This window comes from Cricetulus griseus, chromosome 8 (assembly GCF_003668045.3).
Source record: "Cricetulus griseus strain 17A/GY chromosome 8, alternate assembly CriGri-PICRH-1.0, whole genome shotgun sequence".
NCBI lineage: Eukaryota > Metazoa > Chordata > Mammalia > Rodentia > Cricetidae > Cricetulus > Cricetulus griseus.
The window spans coordinates 155363-175000 of record NC_048601.1 but is presented as its reverse complement, the minus strand read 5'-3'; the positions used below and the strand labels follow the sequence as shown (position 1 = coordinate 175000).

Below are 19638 nucleotides of genomic sequence, written 5' to 3'. Positions count from 1 at the left end.
GCTTTTTTTTCTTAGTTTTAATTTCATCTTTATTTTTTTCTTCAACTTTATTTGTTGGCAATGATTGCTTAAATCATGATTGATTTTCTCCAAAATCTTTAAAGTTCAGGTTTTTTATATAAATTTATATTGAAACTAGAAACAATCTTATTTTACATATCAATCAAAGTTCCCTCTCCCTTCCATCCTCCCATGCCCCCTATAAACCTCCTTATCCCATCCGCATCCACTCCCGAAGGAGGGTGAAGCCTTTCATGGGGGGGGGTTATCAAAGTCTGTCACATCATTTGGGGCAGGGCCTAGGCCCTCTTCCGTGTATCTAGACTGAAAGAGTATCCCTCCATAATGAATGGGCTCCCAAAGTCCATTCATGCACTAGGGATAAATACTGGTTCCACTGCCAGAGGCCCCATATGTTCAGGGCACCTGGTTCAGCCTTATTCTGATTCCCCAGCAGTCAAACTGGAGTCTATGAGATCCCACTCACTCAGTTTTTAACTCATGATTTTTTCATTCTCCTTTCTTCTTTTCTTTTCTGATAAAACACTGGATACAGAGTCTTGGCCATGATTAGCAGACATGCCATCACTACCTATGCTCCTAGGACTTTTGAAGAATACATTTTGTAAACATCTTGTATAAGATTTTGATACAAAAGAAATTTGCAAAGATTAAATACAAGTGAAAAATGTCCCTTGTCATATCTTAATATGGAAAGCAGGTATTTCTTAGTTTTAAAATGCATTTCCTGCCATAGAGGCATTCTCTGTTCAAACGTAGATAAAGTTGTATGTAGGAAGAGAGCAGGGTTTCAAAAATTGCAATCAACCCTCTGTTTTACACAACAGTAGCCCAGCTTTGGAAGGACCAAGATATCACAAACTCCATACCAGGTTATTCTTCTTTCCAAAAGTAGTGAGTCGCAGGCTTCTGAGGACATTTTGTTCTGTGTTTAAAGGTTGAAATGAACAGTAAATTAAACATACTTAACAGAAAAAAATCAGTGAATTAGGAATCTTAATTCATAAATATTTTTGAAGTTAATTGCTTTGGTTTTTGATACAATCTTATCCTGGTTTCTGTAGCTGTGAAAAATCCCTGCAGCTGGCTGCTTGATGAAGAGTAGGGGTTTATCTGCCTTCTAGTTTGGAGGGTTGAATGTCTCAGATGGTGATCCCTTTGCAGAGGGTCTTAGGGCAGGCATCATAAAATTGTGGGACTGTGCTTGGAAGGTGTCTACTGGGGAACCTGGAAGCTTATGTAATTCGCAGCCAAGGCCATTCTTCAAAGCAGCTTGCTGTCTTGAAAATCATTCAGGTTCCAGGACAATACATTAATCCTTGTCATGCATAGTGTCCTCCATAAACCGACCATCCCAACCAAGCCCTCCCTTTCAGTGATCCCACCATGTCTCAACATCCCAAACCTGTGGCCAAGCTTCCAGAACATGAGTCTTTGGGAGAATAGCTTCAAACCCTTTTTAAACCATGAAAGATGCTTACAAAAAGTTTCTAAATCAAAAGACAACCTGCAGAGAATTGTTGAATAATGGTCTAGTCAGGTTTCTGCCAACAATTTATATGCAGGGAAACATTGTTAAGGACAAAACATGCTGCAAAATCTTGTCTGGCTTTTGTACTTCAGGAAGTGTTGAGGCAACACACCTAAGATATCCAAGAAGCAATCGATAGGATTCTTTGTCAAAGCATCAAAGAGCTTAGAGTATGGTGGATTGTTTGGAAATGGGTTTCAATAAGCCCTATTGAACTTCCAAGTCGCATATTCATGCATTTGTGTGCCCAGATATTGAGCAGGCATTCACAGAACTAAAAAGAATGTGTTAGCCAGTATAAAGCGCTCATACTGAGCACTTAAAATAGATTACTTTTAACTCTTGTAACAGCCTTGAGACAGAAGTATTAGCAACACTAGTTTACCATGAAGACAATAAAGAGTGTAAGCACCAGGCATACTCAGAGTTTGTCAGAACCATGAATTCCCCTGTGCTTTCAAGTCTAGCACTAATTCTTCTGTATCCTGTCTCTTTAATTTGATGATGAGGAAGATGACTGTAGTGACAGTTACAATTTTTTTTTAAATTACAGATTAACTGCCGTGCTGCATGCTTTGTGTACTTTTTTTATATATATATTTGAATTACAAGCAAGAAAGCTTGGCTTTTATCTTACATATGTTTCCAGCTAACTTATAACTTAAATTGACCTGCTTCTATTTATCTACATTCTGCTATGTAACTTTTTACCCCTCCTCTGTTCTGTATGTCTGACTTCCTCTGTGTCTTGCTGGAATCTGTGGCTGAGTCAGATTCTGAACCTGGGTTCCTTTCTCTTCCTGGAAGTCCTGCCTATTCTCCTTTGTAGCTATTGGCCAATCATCTCTTTATTGAACCAATCAGATGTCTTAGGCAGATGGTAAAACATTGATGCATTTTCACACATTGAAAAAAAATTTCCTGCAACATATTATCATTCCTATTTTATTGATAGGAAGATCAGTGCTCTAAATTCCAATTAAATTTATTATATTAGTTCACCTTATCTATGGGGGAATATATCTCAGAACCCCCAGTGGATGTCTGAAACCACTAGTACCAAGCCCTATAGATTACTTTGTTTCCCTTATATGTAGATGCATCCAGTGAAGCTTAAATTATACTCTTAAGTATAATAATATAAATATAATATTGGTATATAACCATTCTAACAGTATTGCATAATGAAAGTTTTAAAACTACAGTGGACATCAATATTTGGGCTGAGGGTAAGACAAGAATATCTTTCTAATTAAGTTTCGGTTTAGCTTCACCAGGATCGCTTCCTCACCTTTTTTTATTGCTTGGGTTTCAGATGTGATGAATATGTCACACAGTTGGATGAGATGCAGAGACAGTTAGCAGCTGCAGAAGATGAGAAGAAGACTCTAAATACTTTATTGCGAATGGCTATCCAGCAAAAGCTCGCCCTGACACAGCGGCTGGAGGACTTAGAGTTTGACCATGAGCAGTCCCGACGCAGCAAAGGCAAACTTGGAAAGAGCAAGATCGGCAGCCCTAAAGTAAGTGGGGAGGCGCCAGCCACGGTGCCTACCATAGACACTTACCTCCTGCATAGTCAGGGCCCACAGACACCCACCATTCGGGTCAGCAGTGGCACTCAGAGGAAAAGGTATGCATGCAGCTATTGTCATAGTGTGGTACAGTGACAGGTTTTAGTTGACTGCAAAAATGTATGTGCTTTTATTGTGTAAGATGGAGAAAGGGAAAGAAAAAAAGTGAAAACTACTAATGGGCCTTGCTAATGCTGGTCTTTCTGCGACCCCATCCACACATACTGATTAACCATAACCTGATTTTCAAGTGTCTGTTAATGTTTTTGCTGCTGTTTGTGTACATAGATATGTCTTTCCCTAGCCTCCAACCTAAAAATGGGTACATAAAGGTGGATATTAAAAGCAAAGCTCTGTGAACATGGGCTATAATTTTAAATGTCATGTTTCTGGAAATGATGCCATTTTTTTCTGTCATGGGGCAAAGATATGAGTTTGTTCTCTAAGAGAAATACTTGTCCATAAGACTAAAACTGATGACTAATTGAAAGGTCATTGCTATATTTGATAAAATGGAATAGAATATGTATAATCCTTTTCTTAAAAGCAAGTTTTTGTGACTTTTTTATTAGTCATGTTAGTATTGCTGAGAAATCACTTTAAAGGATTTTAGTGACTTAACTTCGTAACATTTTATCAAATTCTGGTTGTTGAGTTACTTGCCCTGCTTTCAGTTAATTTAGTTAAAGTTTTTTGTTTGAGGAGCTTTTATTTAAGACTCAAAAATAATACATATATTTTCTATTTGTAGTTCAAACTGTCTAACTGTAATAAATTTCTATTCCAGTATTTAGAGTAGTTTTCAAAAAGAGTTGAATCCTGATATGGAAACTAAAAAATTACAAAAAAAAACTTTTGACTTTCATATTTAAAAGATAATTAAATGCCAATATGAATAATGTTGTCACTGGTGAGGTGTTGAAAGGTAATTAAAGTAAAACTTTTTTGTTTCCTATATGTATTTTTCTTGGATCTCCTGCAAGACAATTTTCACCTTCCCTTTGTGATCAGAGCCGTCCCAGGACTTCAGGGGCTTCCTACCTACAGAATTTATTAAGAGTTCCCCCTGATCCCACCTCCACAGAATCATTTCTTCTGAAGGGTTCCCCTTCCATGAGTGAACTCATCCAAGGGCATCGGCTCAGCAAGGAAAAAAGGTTAACCGTGGCTCCACCAGGTAAACACTTTTTCCTTGGGTGCATGTGATGCAAATGACAGTTAAGTAGACAGCTCACCTCTTACTTAGCCCACCTTGCAAGTTGAACTGTGATGACATGGGACTTTCATCTCTGAAGTGAAAGTTCATTTACAGTTAGCTTCCTGTTTTCTCTCCCCACAGCTAGATGCCAGGCATATCTTAGGTTTCTCCAGGAATTTCTTTCTATTAGCCTAGGAAAGAAGAAGATTGCAAGAATGAGATAGGCAAAGAGAAGTGAGCAGTAGGCACAACACAGGGCATGTGTGCATCCTGTTTACAGTTCTGTAGTTCATGGCTGTCCCATCTTGATTAGTTTTTGCTTTCTCTTAACATTATCAATGTAATTTCAGCAAAGGTAGCCATATTTGTAAGAAGCTTTTAAGGATAATTTCCCTTTGTAGTGACTCAGAATGTCCAAATCCTTGACAGTTCTACTCCTTAGAATTATTCAGGTTTTCGTATCAAGTTCTCATAGTGACACTTGGTTGATGATTACCAGTGTTCCACAGTTTACTTTAACTTCATTGTTTTGTACCTTTCTGCCCCCATGAAAAGTTCTAAATAAAAAGGTGGTTTATGCCTCACCCAGTAAATACAGACTATCCCTTGTGAAGTCCCTGCATAGTTCAGAAGTAGAAAACAAGTCCATTAAATAAAATAAGCACAAGGGCAGCCATTACCTGTCTATTGCAGGGAATACAAAATTAAAATGAGCTAAAATACTGTTAGCAGTTACAAGACCAGGAATTCCACATGATCATCTCTATTTTTGGCCTTTTGAAAGATTTTTGGGTATGTGACAGCTCTAGGCTAGGTCAGTATTCATGACTCAGCTGTGCTGTTAGGTGGAGTAGGTTAAATCTAACCTACTCCATCTAAGGACACTTTTCCATAAGTCCCTACCACTTCTTACTGATTGTACCCAGTTTTATGTACTTGTTCCTTTATCTTCTTTTCTCCACCTAGCCACTGAGAGTGCCACCTTTGCCAAATTTTATTTTTTAAAAATTTTAAACTTCAAATTTATCTTAATTCCATTTTGGGATCTCTATTTTCTTATCTGACCTATGCTATCAGCATACTGATTGGGATTAAAATATATGTTAGAGGAGGCTGCAGACATGGCTTAGTGGGTAAGAGAACTTGTTGGTCTTGCAGAAAACCTGGGTTTGTTTCCCAGTACCCACATTGTTGGTGGTTTATAACCATCTGTAACTCCAGATTCATGAGATCAGACACCCTCTTCTGACCTTCATGGATACCAAGTATGCACATGGTTCACATACATATATGAAGGCAAATCATACATAAAAATAAAATAAATAAATTTAATACAAAATTTTTAAAAATGTGATCTTATAATGTACAGCACATGTTTACCATTCTAAGAATTTTTGAGGAAATTAGTAATACTAATAATTTAAAATGGCACAATATCTAGAATTCATGTACTCATGCATAAACACATATATACATCTATGTACAAATACATATCTATAAACACATATGTCATATATGCATGCCTATGAACAAGCATATACATATTCTCATGTATATATACACAACATAAGTAACTAATCTCCTGGTTATTTTTTGCTTTCATAACCCACTTTCTACTGTTTTATACTCTTTAAGAAAGTACCTAAAAAAAGAAAGCATTTGAAATATTCTGTGAGCCACCAAAGAGTTGATGACTTATCAGGGTACCTAATGTAGGTAAAACTCATTAAATATTTCTAGCTTTTTAAATGAATTTAGTTGTACTGCCTTCTTAGAAAATAACTAGTATAATTAATAAGTAACTCTTTTGTATTTAAATATAAGGTAACATTAAAAAGACTAAAAGTTAATGAATATTAGCAATAACTATTTTTATTATTGTATAGCTGTTTGGTCCTTATGTCAATGATATGTATTTACATCATTATCATTACATTATAGAAGCTATTAATATCATAACATAAACTTTCTCATGTTGCTAGTTTTACTTTTAAGATTATTGTATCTTTCAAGATTTGTTGTTATTATTTTAAAATTATGTGTATATGTATATGTATGTGTGCACATGGGTGTAGTGCACTTGGAGGTCAGAAGAGGGCATTGGATCCCCTGGAGCTGGAGTTTCTGATGGTTGTGAACCTCCCAACAAGGGTGGTGGGAACTGAACTTAGGTACTCTAAAAGAGCAGTATGAACTCTTAACTGCTGAGCCATGTCTCCATTCCTTTGTATTTTATTTTTATTTCATATGCTATCATCACATCAACCATTCTTTCCATTCTTATCCATTATTTTGTATATAAGTAGGAAGTTACTTGGCATAGCTTCATGTTTTCAACTCTCATCTTTTTGTTCTTGGACTCAGAAGATGATGTGTTAAAAGTTAACTATCTTTATGGGTTTTGGTCTGTTTTGGTGTTGTTTTAGAAAAGTTGTATTATGATACTATCTTCCCTATGAAACTTTTCACACATTCTAAATATTTCTAATTCTTTACATACTCTATAATATCTTTATCTTTAAGGTAGTTAGCATACTTGGGTGAGAGTACCATTACATTGTCTTAAATTCTTTAGTTTGAGAAACTAGAAAAAAATCATTAGATATGAGTACTATGCACAAGATCAAAACTATAAATAGTATGGAATTCAGAATCAATAGATCCGAAAGTTGCTTTCACAAAAACGTACAATGTTGATCATCTTTGTATATCAAGGCATTTATTTGTAGTTAAAAATAATAATAGAGGAAAGAAAGTGAAGTGTTATAACCAGAGTAATAATTTCTATTACATATTATGAAACCAACCAGCTTATTTATTAATAATTTCTTATTTTATATGTATGAGTGTTTCACCTGCGTATGTATCTGTGTACTAACTACATGCATACCTAATATGGTTTGGAGCTAGAAGAAAGGGTCAGATTCCCTGTTACTAGAGTTACAGATAATTGTGAGCTGCCATGTGGATGCAGGTGATCAAAACTTAGTCCTAGGTTAGGTCAGCCATCTACCTATCCCCCAAATCAGCCAGTTTATGCCTTAATAAATTCTTATCAAATAAATATTTTCTAAAGGATTCTAAGTAGTGGAACTACTATAGAAATTGACTAATTGTACACACCAAGCATAGTTTCTAAAAAATATTAATATATATTAGATATATATTAATTTTATTAATATGAAATATTGTTTGAGACATATTTATTTCATTTTTATTCATAGTTTTGGTATATATTATTGACTACTTTAAAATTTCTGGAAGATAACAATATATATTATTTTTAAGGGATAGTTCCCTATTTTAGAATTTTTTGCTAATCATTTTGTAAAATACATATATAACATTTTATTTTAATAAATGGATAAGGACGTTTATTTTTCCCTTGTGGATTCTTGATGTAATTATATCAATAAAAGTGAAATTAATCTTTTTATCCTTAGGTTGAGGAATTGATAGATAAATATCACTTAAAAATTTGATAGAGAACATGAAATGTTTTTGCCTTCTATAATAAATAAATAAAATAAACCCCACTTAAGTAGGTTTATTTTACGAGATTGTCAGCATACAATCCCACCTTCTTTTTTATTACTAGTTAATTTTTCCAGCCCATCACAGTTTCCTCTCCCTTCTTCCTCTTCTCCAAGGCCTTGCTCAAACCTCTCCTCTTCCCTCACCCCCAATTCACTCCTCCCCCTTTCTGTTCAGAAAATGGCAGGCCTCCCATGTATAGCAGCTAGTCATGGCATATCAGGGTGCTTTAAGATGAGGCACTTTCTCTCCTATTAAGGCTGAACAAGGCAATCCAGTAGGGGAAAGGATCACAAAAGCAGGTAACAGTCAGAGACAACCCCTGCTCCCCACTGTTAGGATTCCCACAAGAAAACCAAGATGCACAACTATAACATGTGGAGAGGGCCTAGTTCAGTCCCATGCAAACTCCCTGGTGGTCAGTTCAGTCTCTGTGAGCCCCTATGAGCCCATGTTAGTTGGTTCTGTGGGTTTTCTTGTGGTGTCCTTGGCCCCTCTGACTCCCACAATTCTTCCTCTCCTCTTCCATAGGATTCCCTGAGGTACGCCTAATGTTTGGCTGTGGGTCTCTTTTATCTGTTTCCATCAGTTGCAGGGTGAAGTCTCTCTGATGACAACTGGACTAGGCATCAATCTGAGTATAGCAGAATATCGATGGAAATCTTCTCATTGACTTTTTTTTTTGCCAGTCATGTTTGATTCTATCTTAGGTCTCTGGACTGTCCAGACTCTGGGTCCTGGCCCCCCCAGACAGTGTCAGCTGTGGTCTCAAGGTGAACCAGTCATTGGTTGACTGCTCCCTTAATTTCTGTGCCACCTTTACCATAGCACATCTTGTAGGCAGGACAAATTGTAGGTCAAAGGTTATGTGACTGGGTTGGGGTCCTAATCCCTCCACTGAAAGTCTTGCCTGGTTACAGGAGATGGCCAGTTCAGGCTCCATATCCTTCATTGCTCGAAGTCTTAACTAGGGTTACCCTCATAGATTCTGAGGAGTTTCCATTGCCCTAGGTTTCTAGCTGATCCCAGAGATTCCCCAGATTCCAGTTGTCTTTCTCAGTACTTTCTCCCTGCATCCTCCCCTCAACAGATCCTTCTGTTCCCATGCCCATTCCTGCATCTAGACCCCTCCCATCCACCTGTGATGTCTATTCTACTTACCCCTCACAGTGGGATTCATGTGTCCGACCTTGAGCCCTCCTTGTTACTTAGCTTCTTTGGGTCTTTGGATTATAACATGATTATTCTATACTTTATAGCTAACATCCATCCATAAGTAAGTACATACCATGTGTATTTTTCTGGGCCTGGGTCACTCAGAATGATCTTTTCTAGTTCCATCCATTTGCTGGCAAATTTCATGATGCCATTGTTTTTAACAGCTGAGTAATACTCCATTGTTTAAATGTACCACACGTTCTTTATATATTTTTCAGTTGATGGACATCTAGGTTGTTTCCAGTTTCTGGCTACTATGAATAAGGCTGCTATTAATAAAGCTGGGTCCTGGTGGTATGGTGGAGTATTCTTTGGGTATATACCAAGCAGTGATATAGCTTTGTTTTGAGGTGGGTTGATTCCATATTTTCTGAGAAAGGGTCTTTTAGATTTCTAAAGTGGCTGCACAAATTTGTACTCCTACTAGCAATAGAAGAGTGTTACCCTTATTCTACATCCTCACCACTTATGCTTTTGATCTTAGCCATTTTGACAGGTGTAAGATAGAATCTTAGAGTCATTTTGATTTGCATTTCCCTGTTGGCTAAGGATGTTGAACATTTCTTTAAGTGCTTCTTAGCTGTTTGAGATTTCTTAGATTATTTGATTTTTTGATGTCTGTTTCCTTGAGTTCTTTATATATTTTGGAAATGTGGGGTTATGAAGATATCTTCTCATTCTGTAGGTTGCTCCCAAGCTGTGGCTTCCTGTGAACTGCTTGCTCTGCTGTCCCATTCTAGTGGAATGGAAACTCAGGCCTGGTCTCTGTCAGAGTTCCTAGGGGAGCCTGTCTGGTCTGCCCCCGACCCCAGCCCTCTCAATTTCATGTTGATGCATTAAATACTAATTAGGACTAAATAGTAGTAATAGGAACTATCTTACCATTTAATTGTTAGATAAAACCAGCCCGCCAGAAGGAATTAATACATTTCACAAGTAAGAGATATTTTTGTATTAAGTACCTGATTTTGCAGTACTTTTACAAAATGAATAAGTAGTTTTGTGTTTATACTGTGTTTTCCATAGAAGATTTTTTTCCTTAGTTGCTTTGCTTTTTTTGCAATATTTTGATGGTCATCATTACTCTGTCCCTCCCTCTCTCTGTCCTGTCTTTTTCTTGCTTCTTTGACAGCATTTATGGCTAATGTGAGAGAATGGTATTATTTTGGCACCTGATTTTTGTTCCATAGTGTTTTATACTTTCTGATTTGAAAAATTAGCTCACCAAAATATATCACCTTTAGACATGTAGCCACTGCTTTAGATCTGTTGTCAACATATGCACATTTTTACAGTGAAAATTGCCTTTTACATTTTACTATGTTCAAACAACTAGCCCATTTTTATGTTATGTACAAACCTTGTGTCAAAATCCACATTTCTTTTATTAATCATTTATTCACTCATTCTTCAAAATGTAACAAAATTATTTGATATGTGTCAGGCACTTTTCTTGGCTTCTGATATATGGTAACATTTAAAACAGTCACCACAGTTCTTCATGAAAATCAAAGGGAGATAGGCAGACAAACAAATAAAAATGATATTAACAGATATTCTTGTGATAAAAAAGGAAATTAGGGATATTTTCTCACAAGAGACACTATATATATATGGCACCTAGACTATAATAAGGGGAGGCTAGGCATGCAGTGACAAGAAGGGAAGGATGCAGATGTGGGTAAGGAGAAAGAGAGACAGATGTGGGCAGTGAGAAGATGGGGGTGCAGATATAGATACCAAGAAGTTGTGGGCAGTGAGCAAGTAGGAGTTCAGGTGTGGGCAATGAGAAAATAGGCAGTGAGTAGGTATGAATGCAGAAGATCAGTGAGAATGGAAACTGGATCAATGGGGATCAATTTTACAAAGCCACCAGCATTTGGTTAGAGCTTGATCAGGAGTTGAAATGATGAAAAAGACTGGAAGGAATCAGAAAACAGAGGTCTTGATGGATACAAACAGACTATATACCTTGGGTTCAGCTAACAGACTTATTTTTAGTTTTAGTTTTTTTAACATTTAGTTTTATTTTATATGTGTGGATGATACACACACACACACACACACACACACACACACACACACACACACACACACACATATATATACATGACAGAGAGGCCAAAAGTCTTTGACTTCCCTAGGGCTAGAGTTACAGACCATTGTGAGCCATCTTTGTGTGTGTCATAAGTTGAACCTGGGTCCTCTGGAAGAGCAACCAGTGCTCTTAACCACTGAGCCATCTCTCCAGTACCACAGCTAACAGTTTTAAAAATAGGATCATGTACTTGTTATATAAAGCAATGAGGATGTCATCTGGGTGACAAACAGGTTGAATGTGTGAGAAACAAGTCTGGTTACAAATGGGATATGAGGTCAAGGTATTACAGATCTATAAAAGTGAAATTTAGCCAGTTCTTTGTCTATGCAGCCTGTTTTTATTGCCTCTGCCCCTTCATCCTTCTTATTCTGCATGTAGAAATACCTTGGTGAACATTACTTAAATCTATTTCCTCTTCTAAGAGTCTCAGTAGTTTCTTCTTCTTCGCACATTTTTATAGAGCCTTTCTGATTTGTGGGTATTATTATTTTCTATTTTTGTGTATTCCTCTTTTCACATCACTGTCCTGCATTTCCTTGACATAGTGCAAACAGTATTCTATTTAAATTTGTGGTCTGTCCCCTATCTTCTTTCTGGAGGAGAGAACCCTGGGCCCAGTCAACTAGTGCACATTAAATGCATACTGTACTATTGAAATACACCCTCAGCTCAAAGTTGCAATCTTTTAGGTTGTGTTTTCCTTCAATTTGCACAGAGTTCTTCCTGTAGGTGGTGGCTTAGGCATCACATTTCTAGGGTTTGGCATCTGTCAACACAAAAGTTAATTCAAAATACTAATTCATTCATGGTGTAACACAGTTGTAGAACACTTGCCTAGAATTCTCAAGGCTTCAGAGTTTATCTCCACAAAATTACCAGCCATGTTTGTAAAAGCATATTTCTTTCTATCTTGCCCCAACATAGTACACAATTAAAAATCAATTCAGATTTCAAATTGTAGTGAATCATGAATTGTGCACATGATATTTTCTTCCACTTTGAGGGCTGATGATGAGAAATTTCATTGTAGTAGAGTATAATACTTTCAAATGTCTCTAAGTGTTTCATTGGAAATTTTGCTTCTGCAGGAAATTTTTTTTAGCATAGAATGATGTTGAACTGGAATATACAATATTAAGTAAGATTACTATCTGACAGATTCTATTTCTCATTCTAATTGTAGACAACTAACTGAATACTGACAAAATACAATAGTTTGTTTTTTCTATGTATTTCTTTATTTTCCATATTTAGATGAATATAAAATATCCTCAAATTTAGCCCACTGATTTTTAACAATTCACTTCATTTTCAAACTTTGGGCCTGGGGAAATGACTCACTGGGCAAAGTGCTTACAGTACAGGAATGAGGACCTGAGTTGGATTCCCCAGAGCACATGTAAAAATCAGGCATTGTAATGTGCATCTGTATCCTCAGTGCTATGGGGAAGGGTAGAGACAGGTGGATCCTGAGGACTGGCTTCCCACCAGCCTAGCAAAAATGGAGAGCTCCAGAATCAATGAGAGAACCTGCATCCACCTCTCTTCCCCTAAAATGTGAAACATGATTAACGAAGACACATAACTCACGTTAACTTCTGCATGTACATATATTGGCCAATGTACCCATACACATATATGAATACCACACACATATACAATAAATTACAAATATTTTTTAACTCTAAGGTTTCTATCCCTTTATTTTCTTATAAAGGGTGTAAGCTAGGTATATCATATGTATCAGTTTTGCCATCATATACTTAAGAATGAACATTATGATGTCTTTTCTGATATCACTGGAGAGAACCGGCAGCTTTGTCATTTTGCCCATAGCAGCCTGATTTCCCTTGTTTGCTTCTTGTGGGTCCTTATCTCTTTGGTCTTTGAATCTCAGGATTGCACAGGTACTGAGAGTACCTGAAGTACCTGAAACTCAGGATCACACATGGACCCTGAATCACTCAGTAGGTGCTCACTGTGTTGAATACAGTATCTCAAGATAATCAGCTTATGACTGTTTGTTAGCTATACATATAGTTCTCCTGGTATATAATACAGTGTATTTCAGATGTGCATACTATAGATGATTAATTAATAGCTATTTGGCAATTTTCCAATTTTATTTCTTTATATAGGAAGTAATTCTCTGCCATAAATGTACCCACCCAACTTTTGTTTCTTTCTAGAAGCGTTCTATATATATGTAAGCAATCACATATAAATATCTACATATGTAAATACAAATGAGTATTTATATATGTATTATTAACATCATTGGTACAACCATAAATGTGATTATTCATGCTGTTTTCATATTATATTTCCCTCTTTCATGTTGACTCATCTTTTTGTTTATTTTTAACTATAAAAAAATCAAAGGGAAGAAAAATCTTGAAGAAAACTTTAAATATTTCCCTGTGTAATACTGGAGTGTTTCTTCCCAAATGACAAAAATTATAGCTGTCAGACTGTACAACCTTTAGATTAGAGCTATCAATATTAGCACCAAATATACTTTTAAATCCTGTAGTAGGCACATTATAAAAAATAAAAAGTAATTAATCTTAACCATAACAGTATATTTTATTTACCACAGTCATAATAGTATCTCAATAGGAGATTCCACTGTTTTTGTTTCTCAGTCTTTGAAATTTAGTGAACCACCCATGTGTCAACTCTCTAGTAGCATTGTGTACAGTTTGAGATTTTATTTCCAGTAGTTTTGATTAATAGAACTTCTGAATGTAAATGTAACTTTTGTTTTTCAATGTGTTTTTGTGGCTTGCTTAGAACTTAGAATGTATACCAGGCTAGCTTCAAACCCATAGACATTCACATGTCTGTGCCTCCAGAGTGCTGGAAACACCAAAATCAGCTAATTGTAGCATTTGATCATGAATATCTAACTGGTGTGTGTGTGTGTGTGTGTGTGTGTGTGTGTGTGTGTGTGTGTGTGGTTTTTCAAGACATGGTTTCTCTGTTTCATGCTCTAGCTGTCCTGGAATTCATTTTGGAGACCAGGCTGGCCTCAAACTCACAGAGATCTACCTGCCTCTGCCTCTGAGTGCTGGGATTAAAGGTGTACATATCTAATTTTTAAAATAAGAATTAAGATAGTGTATAATTTTTCTTTAAATTTGAACTATTGGATCAGTTGTTTGCTGCTACATATTGATTCTTCATTGTTTTTCTCTAGTTTTTAGTATTGCTCTGCTATGTACATTGAATGTTTGCATATTCCTTTCTACCTTTTTTGATACTAAATCTCTTGTGCATTATAAGAACTTAATTCCTGATGTTTATATAAATGCTGAAAAGATGTACTCTTTAATGATTTTTAGAATGTTAAAATAGCTTTTTAAAATTGTTATAATAATCAAATTGTGGAAAGGCTGTATTTCTTATTTTAGGCAGGGAACAACTTGAAAATGTTCAAAGTACATCTTGTCAATTTTAAATGACACTAGATATAGACTGAAACCATACCAGGTTCTTTCAAGGTGAGTTATTAGTGTGTTCCTTCTTCCCAGAAAAATGAAGAAATTTAAGGACGATACTGAGTAAACAATTTTTTTTACCATAAAATGTATCCAGTGAACAAATAAGGCAATTATGGAACATCTGATGGCCACAGTTATATCACTCTTGATATTTTATTCTTCTTATTTTATTTTTGTTTACTACTGCTTGTGTCAGATATCCCTGTCCAGAACTTGAATTTTTTTAAACATTCCATATTCAGAACATGAGCTTTATAAGTGAAATGGACTATGATAGAAGGATGTAACTCCTTAATTACTGGAGAGACCAATATGATAATTAACTCTACATCAGGGGTCTATGCTATTTAGTATTGCCATACAATTTAAAACTTAATGTTTACAATTTAAAATTGTATTAAAATATTACTAAACCATGAAAATTGAACTTTCCTTATTTAAAGAAAAAGTAAAATTTATCCACTAAAAATGAAAGAAGACACATTTTTAAAATATTCTTAATTGCTTCATGTTTAGAGAGCAAATGAGTGATTAGGGTATACTTTTATTCACCAAAATCTACCCCAATGGTGCTGAAAATCAAGGTCCCTAGAATGAGACTGTGTCTGGAGGGGCAATATCTAGGAAAATAGATATCCTGTGACATATATAAGGTTCAGGAAATATCAGGCAATAACTCTTGTCATCTCCACTTTCTGGTTCACTGAAAAAACTATCAACCAGGAGACATAAAGTCCCAAAGAGACACTTCTAGAGTTTGTTCCAGGTCACAGATTCTGTTTTAAATTTACTGAAGTGACCACCTCTATCTGGTGATAATAAACTAGTCCAAATACAGTTTGAAACTATTAAACATTTTATACTACTGCCTTTTTCCTGTTTGTGTTCACCAATTTCAAGTCAGAGAACAGTCTTTGCTCTCAACTGCAGTTAATTGCTTAACTTTAGTTTTTCTGGTATCTTTTGTGGTGGGGTGTGGTGGTGGTTGATATTACAATGACTTGCCCTTGGTATTGTTTTCATTCCAAATGCCTGTAAGCAAAGAAGAGTTCTGGTGACCAACTGTACTATATTTCATAGGGAAACAGCCATCACTATCTTTGGTGCTATTATATTAGTATTATACAATTCAATTTAGTCTTATGGTACTCATCAATTGTAGTCTGCTCTTTGTTCTTATGTCATATTGTAACACTATTTATTGAAACAAACCTTTAGGATATATGGCTTTAACTGAGATTTTTATATCCAACATGTACCTTGCAAGGAGTCCTTTTCTATCTGAGAAAACATATTAAGAGAAAGCTATAGTTGGTACCACAGGAAGCCAGTCTCTAGGATAACCATTTCCCGTTTGTCTAGGCCCATATACATAAAAGAGATCCTCTACCAGTGTTGAGGCTATCATTATGTGAATTTATGTTATTTTCTCCACTATTGGATCTAGGGAATCATTATTTAAAAACTATATTTTTCTTTTCTTATTTTCTCTCCCCTCTCCTCCTTTCTTTAGGGTCTTACATAGCCCAGGCTGGCCTCAAAATCACTATAAAAGACAAAAAGGATGCTCTTGAACTTCTGATCCTCCTACCTCCGATTCCTTGGTTGTGGAATTACAGCTGTATGCCACCAAGCCTCATTTATGCTGTGCCGGAGATCAAACTCAAGACTTTGTACATACTAGACAAGCTGTATCACGTTTCTAAAAATATATGTAAAATACCTCAGTATTTTAGTACTTTATAGCATAGTTCTCAGGAAAAGGTATTATTTTAACAGGGAAACATCCATTTCCTAGTATATTAAAAAAAAACTCCTTTTTTTTTGAAAGTGTAAGATATATGCCAAGGCATAATGCTGTATGTCTGTAACTCCAGTACTTGGGAAAAAGGAGGAAGGATTCAAGTTCAAAGCCAACCTGGACTACATAGTACATTAGAATGAAGCCTGGGTTATAGCAAGTCTCTGTTTCAAAAAAAATAACTTATTATGAACTGGATACACAGGCAAAAAGAACAGTTCTCCTAGGTTCATTAGGAATTCTTACAGTGTGTTAGATTTTTATTTTTCTCAAGAATTTATTTTAAAATGTAACTATATTTTAAATAGTATGCAAAGGCTTACAATCTAGTTTGTTAATGCTTTTTAGTGTTCATCAACACAGCAGGCACCCAAAGTCTTCTGAACCATTATAGTGAGTAATGGACCTTTCTATATACTAGTTCTAGATTTTTGGTCCCTTCTGAGTTCAGAATGAGTTTGGTAGGGGCTACAGAAGCAGTCTGAGCTCTTGTATGAACATGGTACAAATAGTGTATAGGTGTAATGCCCATGGAAGGCCTGTTCTGGCTGCTTTCTAGTCTTTGATTTTCAATAATATAGTGAAAATATGGCTATATAACATTTTTAGATAGATTGCTCAAGGTGACCTAGGACTTCAACTTGTACAGCTAATCAACTAGGAAAGATTCATAGTGTACCATAGTTAACAGACATTATAAAATTTTGTAGCATCCCTGCAACCCTCTGGCATAGATATATGCTCCTCTCCCACATACTATTTCTTTAATCATCTATTGATCTTGTTTAGATTTTTTGTGGTTTAATGTGTTATATCTAAAAGGTGTAAGATGAAAAGGAAAAGTACACCTCAACAGATAGATTTTATTCCTTTCTTTGCTGCCTTTAAAGTTGGTCTTGGGAAATTGCTAAGTTGGTAAAATATCTGTCGTGCAAGCATGAGGATCTCAATTTTGACCCCTGGAACAGGGTATGTCCACACATACATACATACATACATGCATACATACATACATACATACATACATACATACATACATACATACATACAGACATACATACATACATCTTTAATTTCAGCCTCAAGGTGGGAGTGGGGTAGAGACAGGTAGCTCAACCCCTGGCACTAATTGTCCAGCTGGCTTAGCCAAATCCATAAGCTTCAGATCCAGTGAGAGAAACTAAACCCTGCACCATACAAATGCACAAAGTCATAAAGATGGGATATAGTCAAGTCATTGTCCTTTAACAGGAATCACCTTTTAGCTAAAAATAATGCCAATGATACACAGATTTCTAATGTAGTGATCTTGTGAAAAGCACCCATAAACGTCATGTTTTTCTTGGCTTTAGTTGTTACTGGAGTCCAGAAATTTTCCTATTCATTTTTGAATTTTTATTATTTATGTCACTTCAGTAATCCAGTCCATAAATCAGCTTTCCTTCCCATGGACTGCCTCTAGAATTGTTCTCATGTAATCACATCACTTAGCAAATATCTCTTAAAATGGGCTAGATTCTCTTTACTCTTAAACAGTAATTAAAAATTTTCATGAAAATATGTACAAAATATATTTTGTAGAATAGTGACCTAAAAAAGGACTGCCATTTTAACTGAATTCATTTTTAGTGACTATAAAATTGAAGGGATTTTGTTAGCATTTTTAGTTGAAAGGGGCTTTTCTCATTCTAAGGCCTTGTTTGCTCTCTATTGCTCACTGTTTTTCAGTTTTTAAATTTAAACTGATCCCCAGTTTTTAACCTCATTTAAGATTATGTCTTACTACTAATACACTCAGTCTCTGGCCAGGTTGGTCATGAGGATTAAAACTAGATCTATAGATTAGGAATAGGAACAGGTACCATTTTCTTATAGTCCTGTGTTACCCAGGCCTTTGGTATAGGTATCCAGTGAGTGCACTGTCTAGTCCATCTTATATACCTATATTTGGCTTTTGAGCAGTCTGTTCTTTATCTCCATTCATAGGATTCTTTGAAAAACAGTATAGTCCTTTACTCTGGGTAGGTATTTATGGAATAAACCATACACAATGACATTAGAATCAGTTAAACATATTTTTTTCTCTTTTTATGCACTACTTGACATCAAAAGCAAAAAGAGGTAAGTTGGTTATAAACATGCAGGTGAACCGTATTTCCCTTAATAGATTTATTCCTGACTATGCTTGCCTGACTTAAATTTCTACAAATCAACACTTTTACACCAAGAAGCTTATCATTGTAAATCCTTTTAAAAATACATAAGTATAAAATGCTATTTAAGCATATTGCTGTTCCTGTAAATTTTGATTTAGTTTAAGTCTTAGAACATTTGTAAACATTTCCATTAGTTTGGATTATTGTTTGCCTGATAATGTGTATTACACATTGTAAGAACTCCCTTCTTAATATAAGAAAGAGAAAAACAGAACAAAAGAACATCACAACAAACCAAACCAAGAAACTTTGGGATACTGGGATGATATTGGGAAAGTCTTTAATTTTGAGATATACTGAATTGCAGAAGAGGATGCCCAAATGTCACAAAATGTTCTCCAGTATGATTTTTCTGCAATGATTTAAAAGTGAAGACAATTATTAAATAAGAAAATCAAACACATTTCATGAAAAATTCTCATGAATTTTTCTCATCTGAGATCTATCTTTATAACTGTACTTTTTAGTGAATTCCTGGGTATAATTTGTTTAACTTATTTCTCTGTGTTATTAATGATGAATTGGGACATGAAGTGATGATCTGGATTTGATACATGATAATTAACTTTGCTTACCAATGATTAACTGCCTTATTATCTTGAGTTAACTGTGCTAGCTTGCATTGCTCTTTAGAAAGTTATTTCTAAACAAAGGATCATGCTTGAAAAGGTGCTTAATTGGTATAAGAATCTGGCAACACACTGTACTTTTACCTCTTGGTGCCACTGTAAATAATTACTCTCTCTTCCTTTATCATCCATTTCTGTTACGCTTATGATTTATTCCTAAATTTTCAGAAGCAAAAAGGTGGAGACGACGTATTTATTTCTCTTTTGTAAGATTTGCATAAAATGGATTTTTCTATAAACATTGTTTTATGGACTAGCCCTATGACATCATATCATATGACAAGTCTCATGAAAGATTTTGTCTAATCTGTA

General features: G+C 35.5%; 1 protein-coding gene across 5 annotated transcripts in view; it reads left to right on the top strand.

The window, feature by feature from the left end:
• The window catches only part of Bicd1 (BICD cargo adaptor 1), a 163325-nt gene that overhangs the window by 126869 nt on the left and 16818 nt on the right, over window positions 1-19638 (top strand). For 2 of the 5 annotated variants that reach the window (XM_027430020.2, XM_027430022.2), the window contains exons 7-8: window positions 2868-3185; window positions 4110-4303. In XM_027430020.2, coding sequence (XP_027285821.1) covers window positions 2868-3185; window positions 4110-4303 — 512 coding nt within the window. Of the gene's footprint in view, window positions 1-2867; window positions 3186-4109; window positions 4304-19638 lie in introns of those variants that run through there. The other 3 variants (XM_027430024.2, XM_027430026.2, XM_027430025.2) reach the window with 2 other exon arrangements.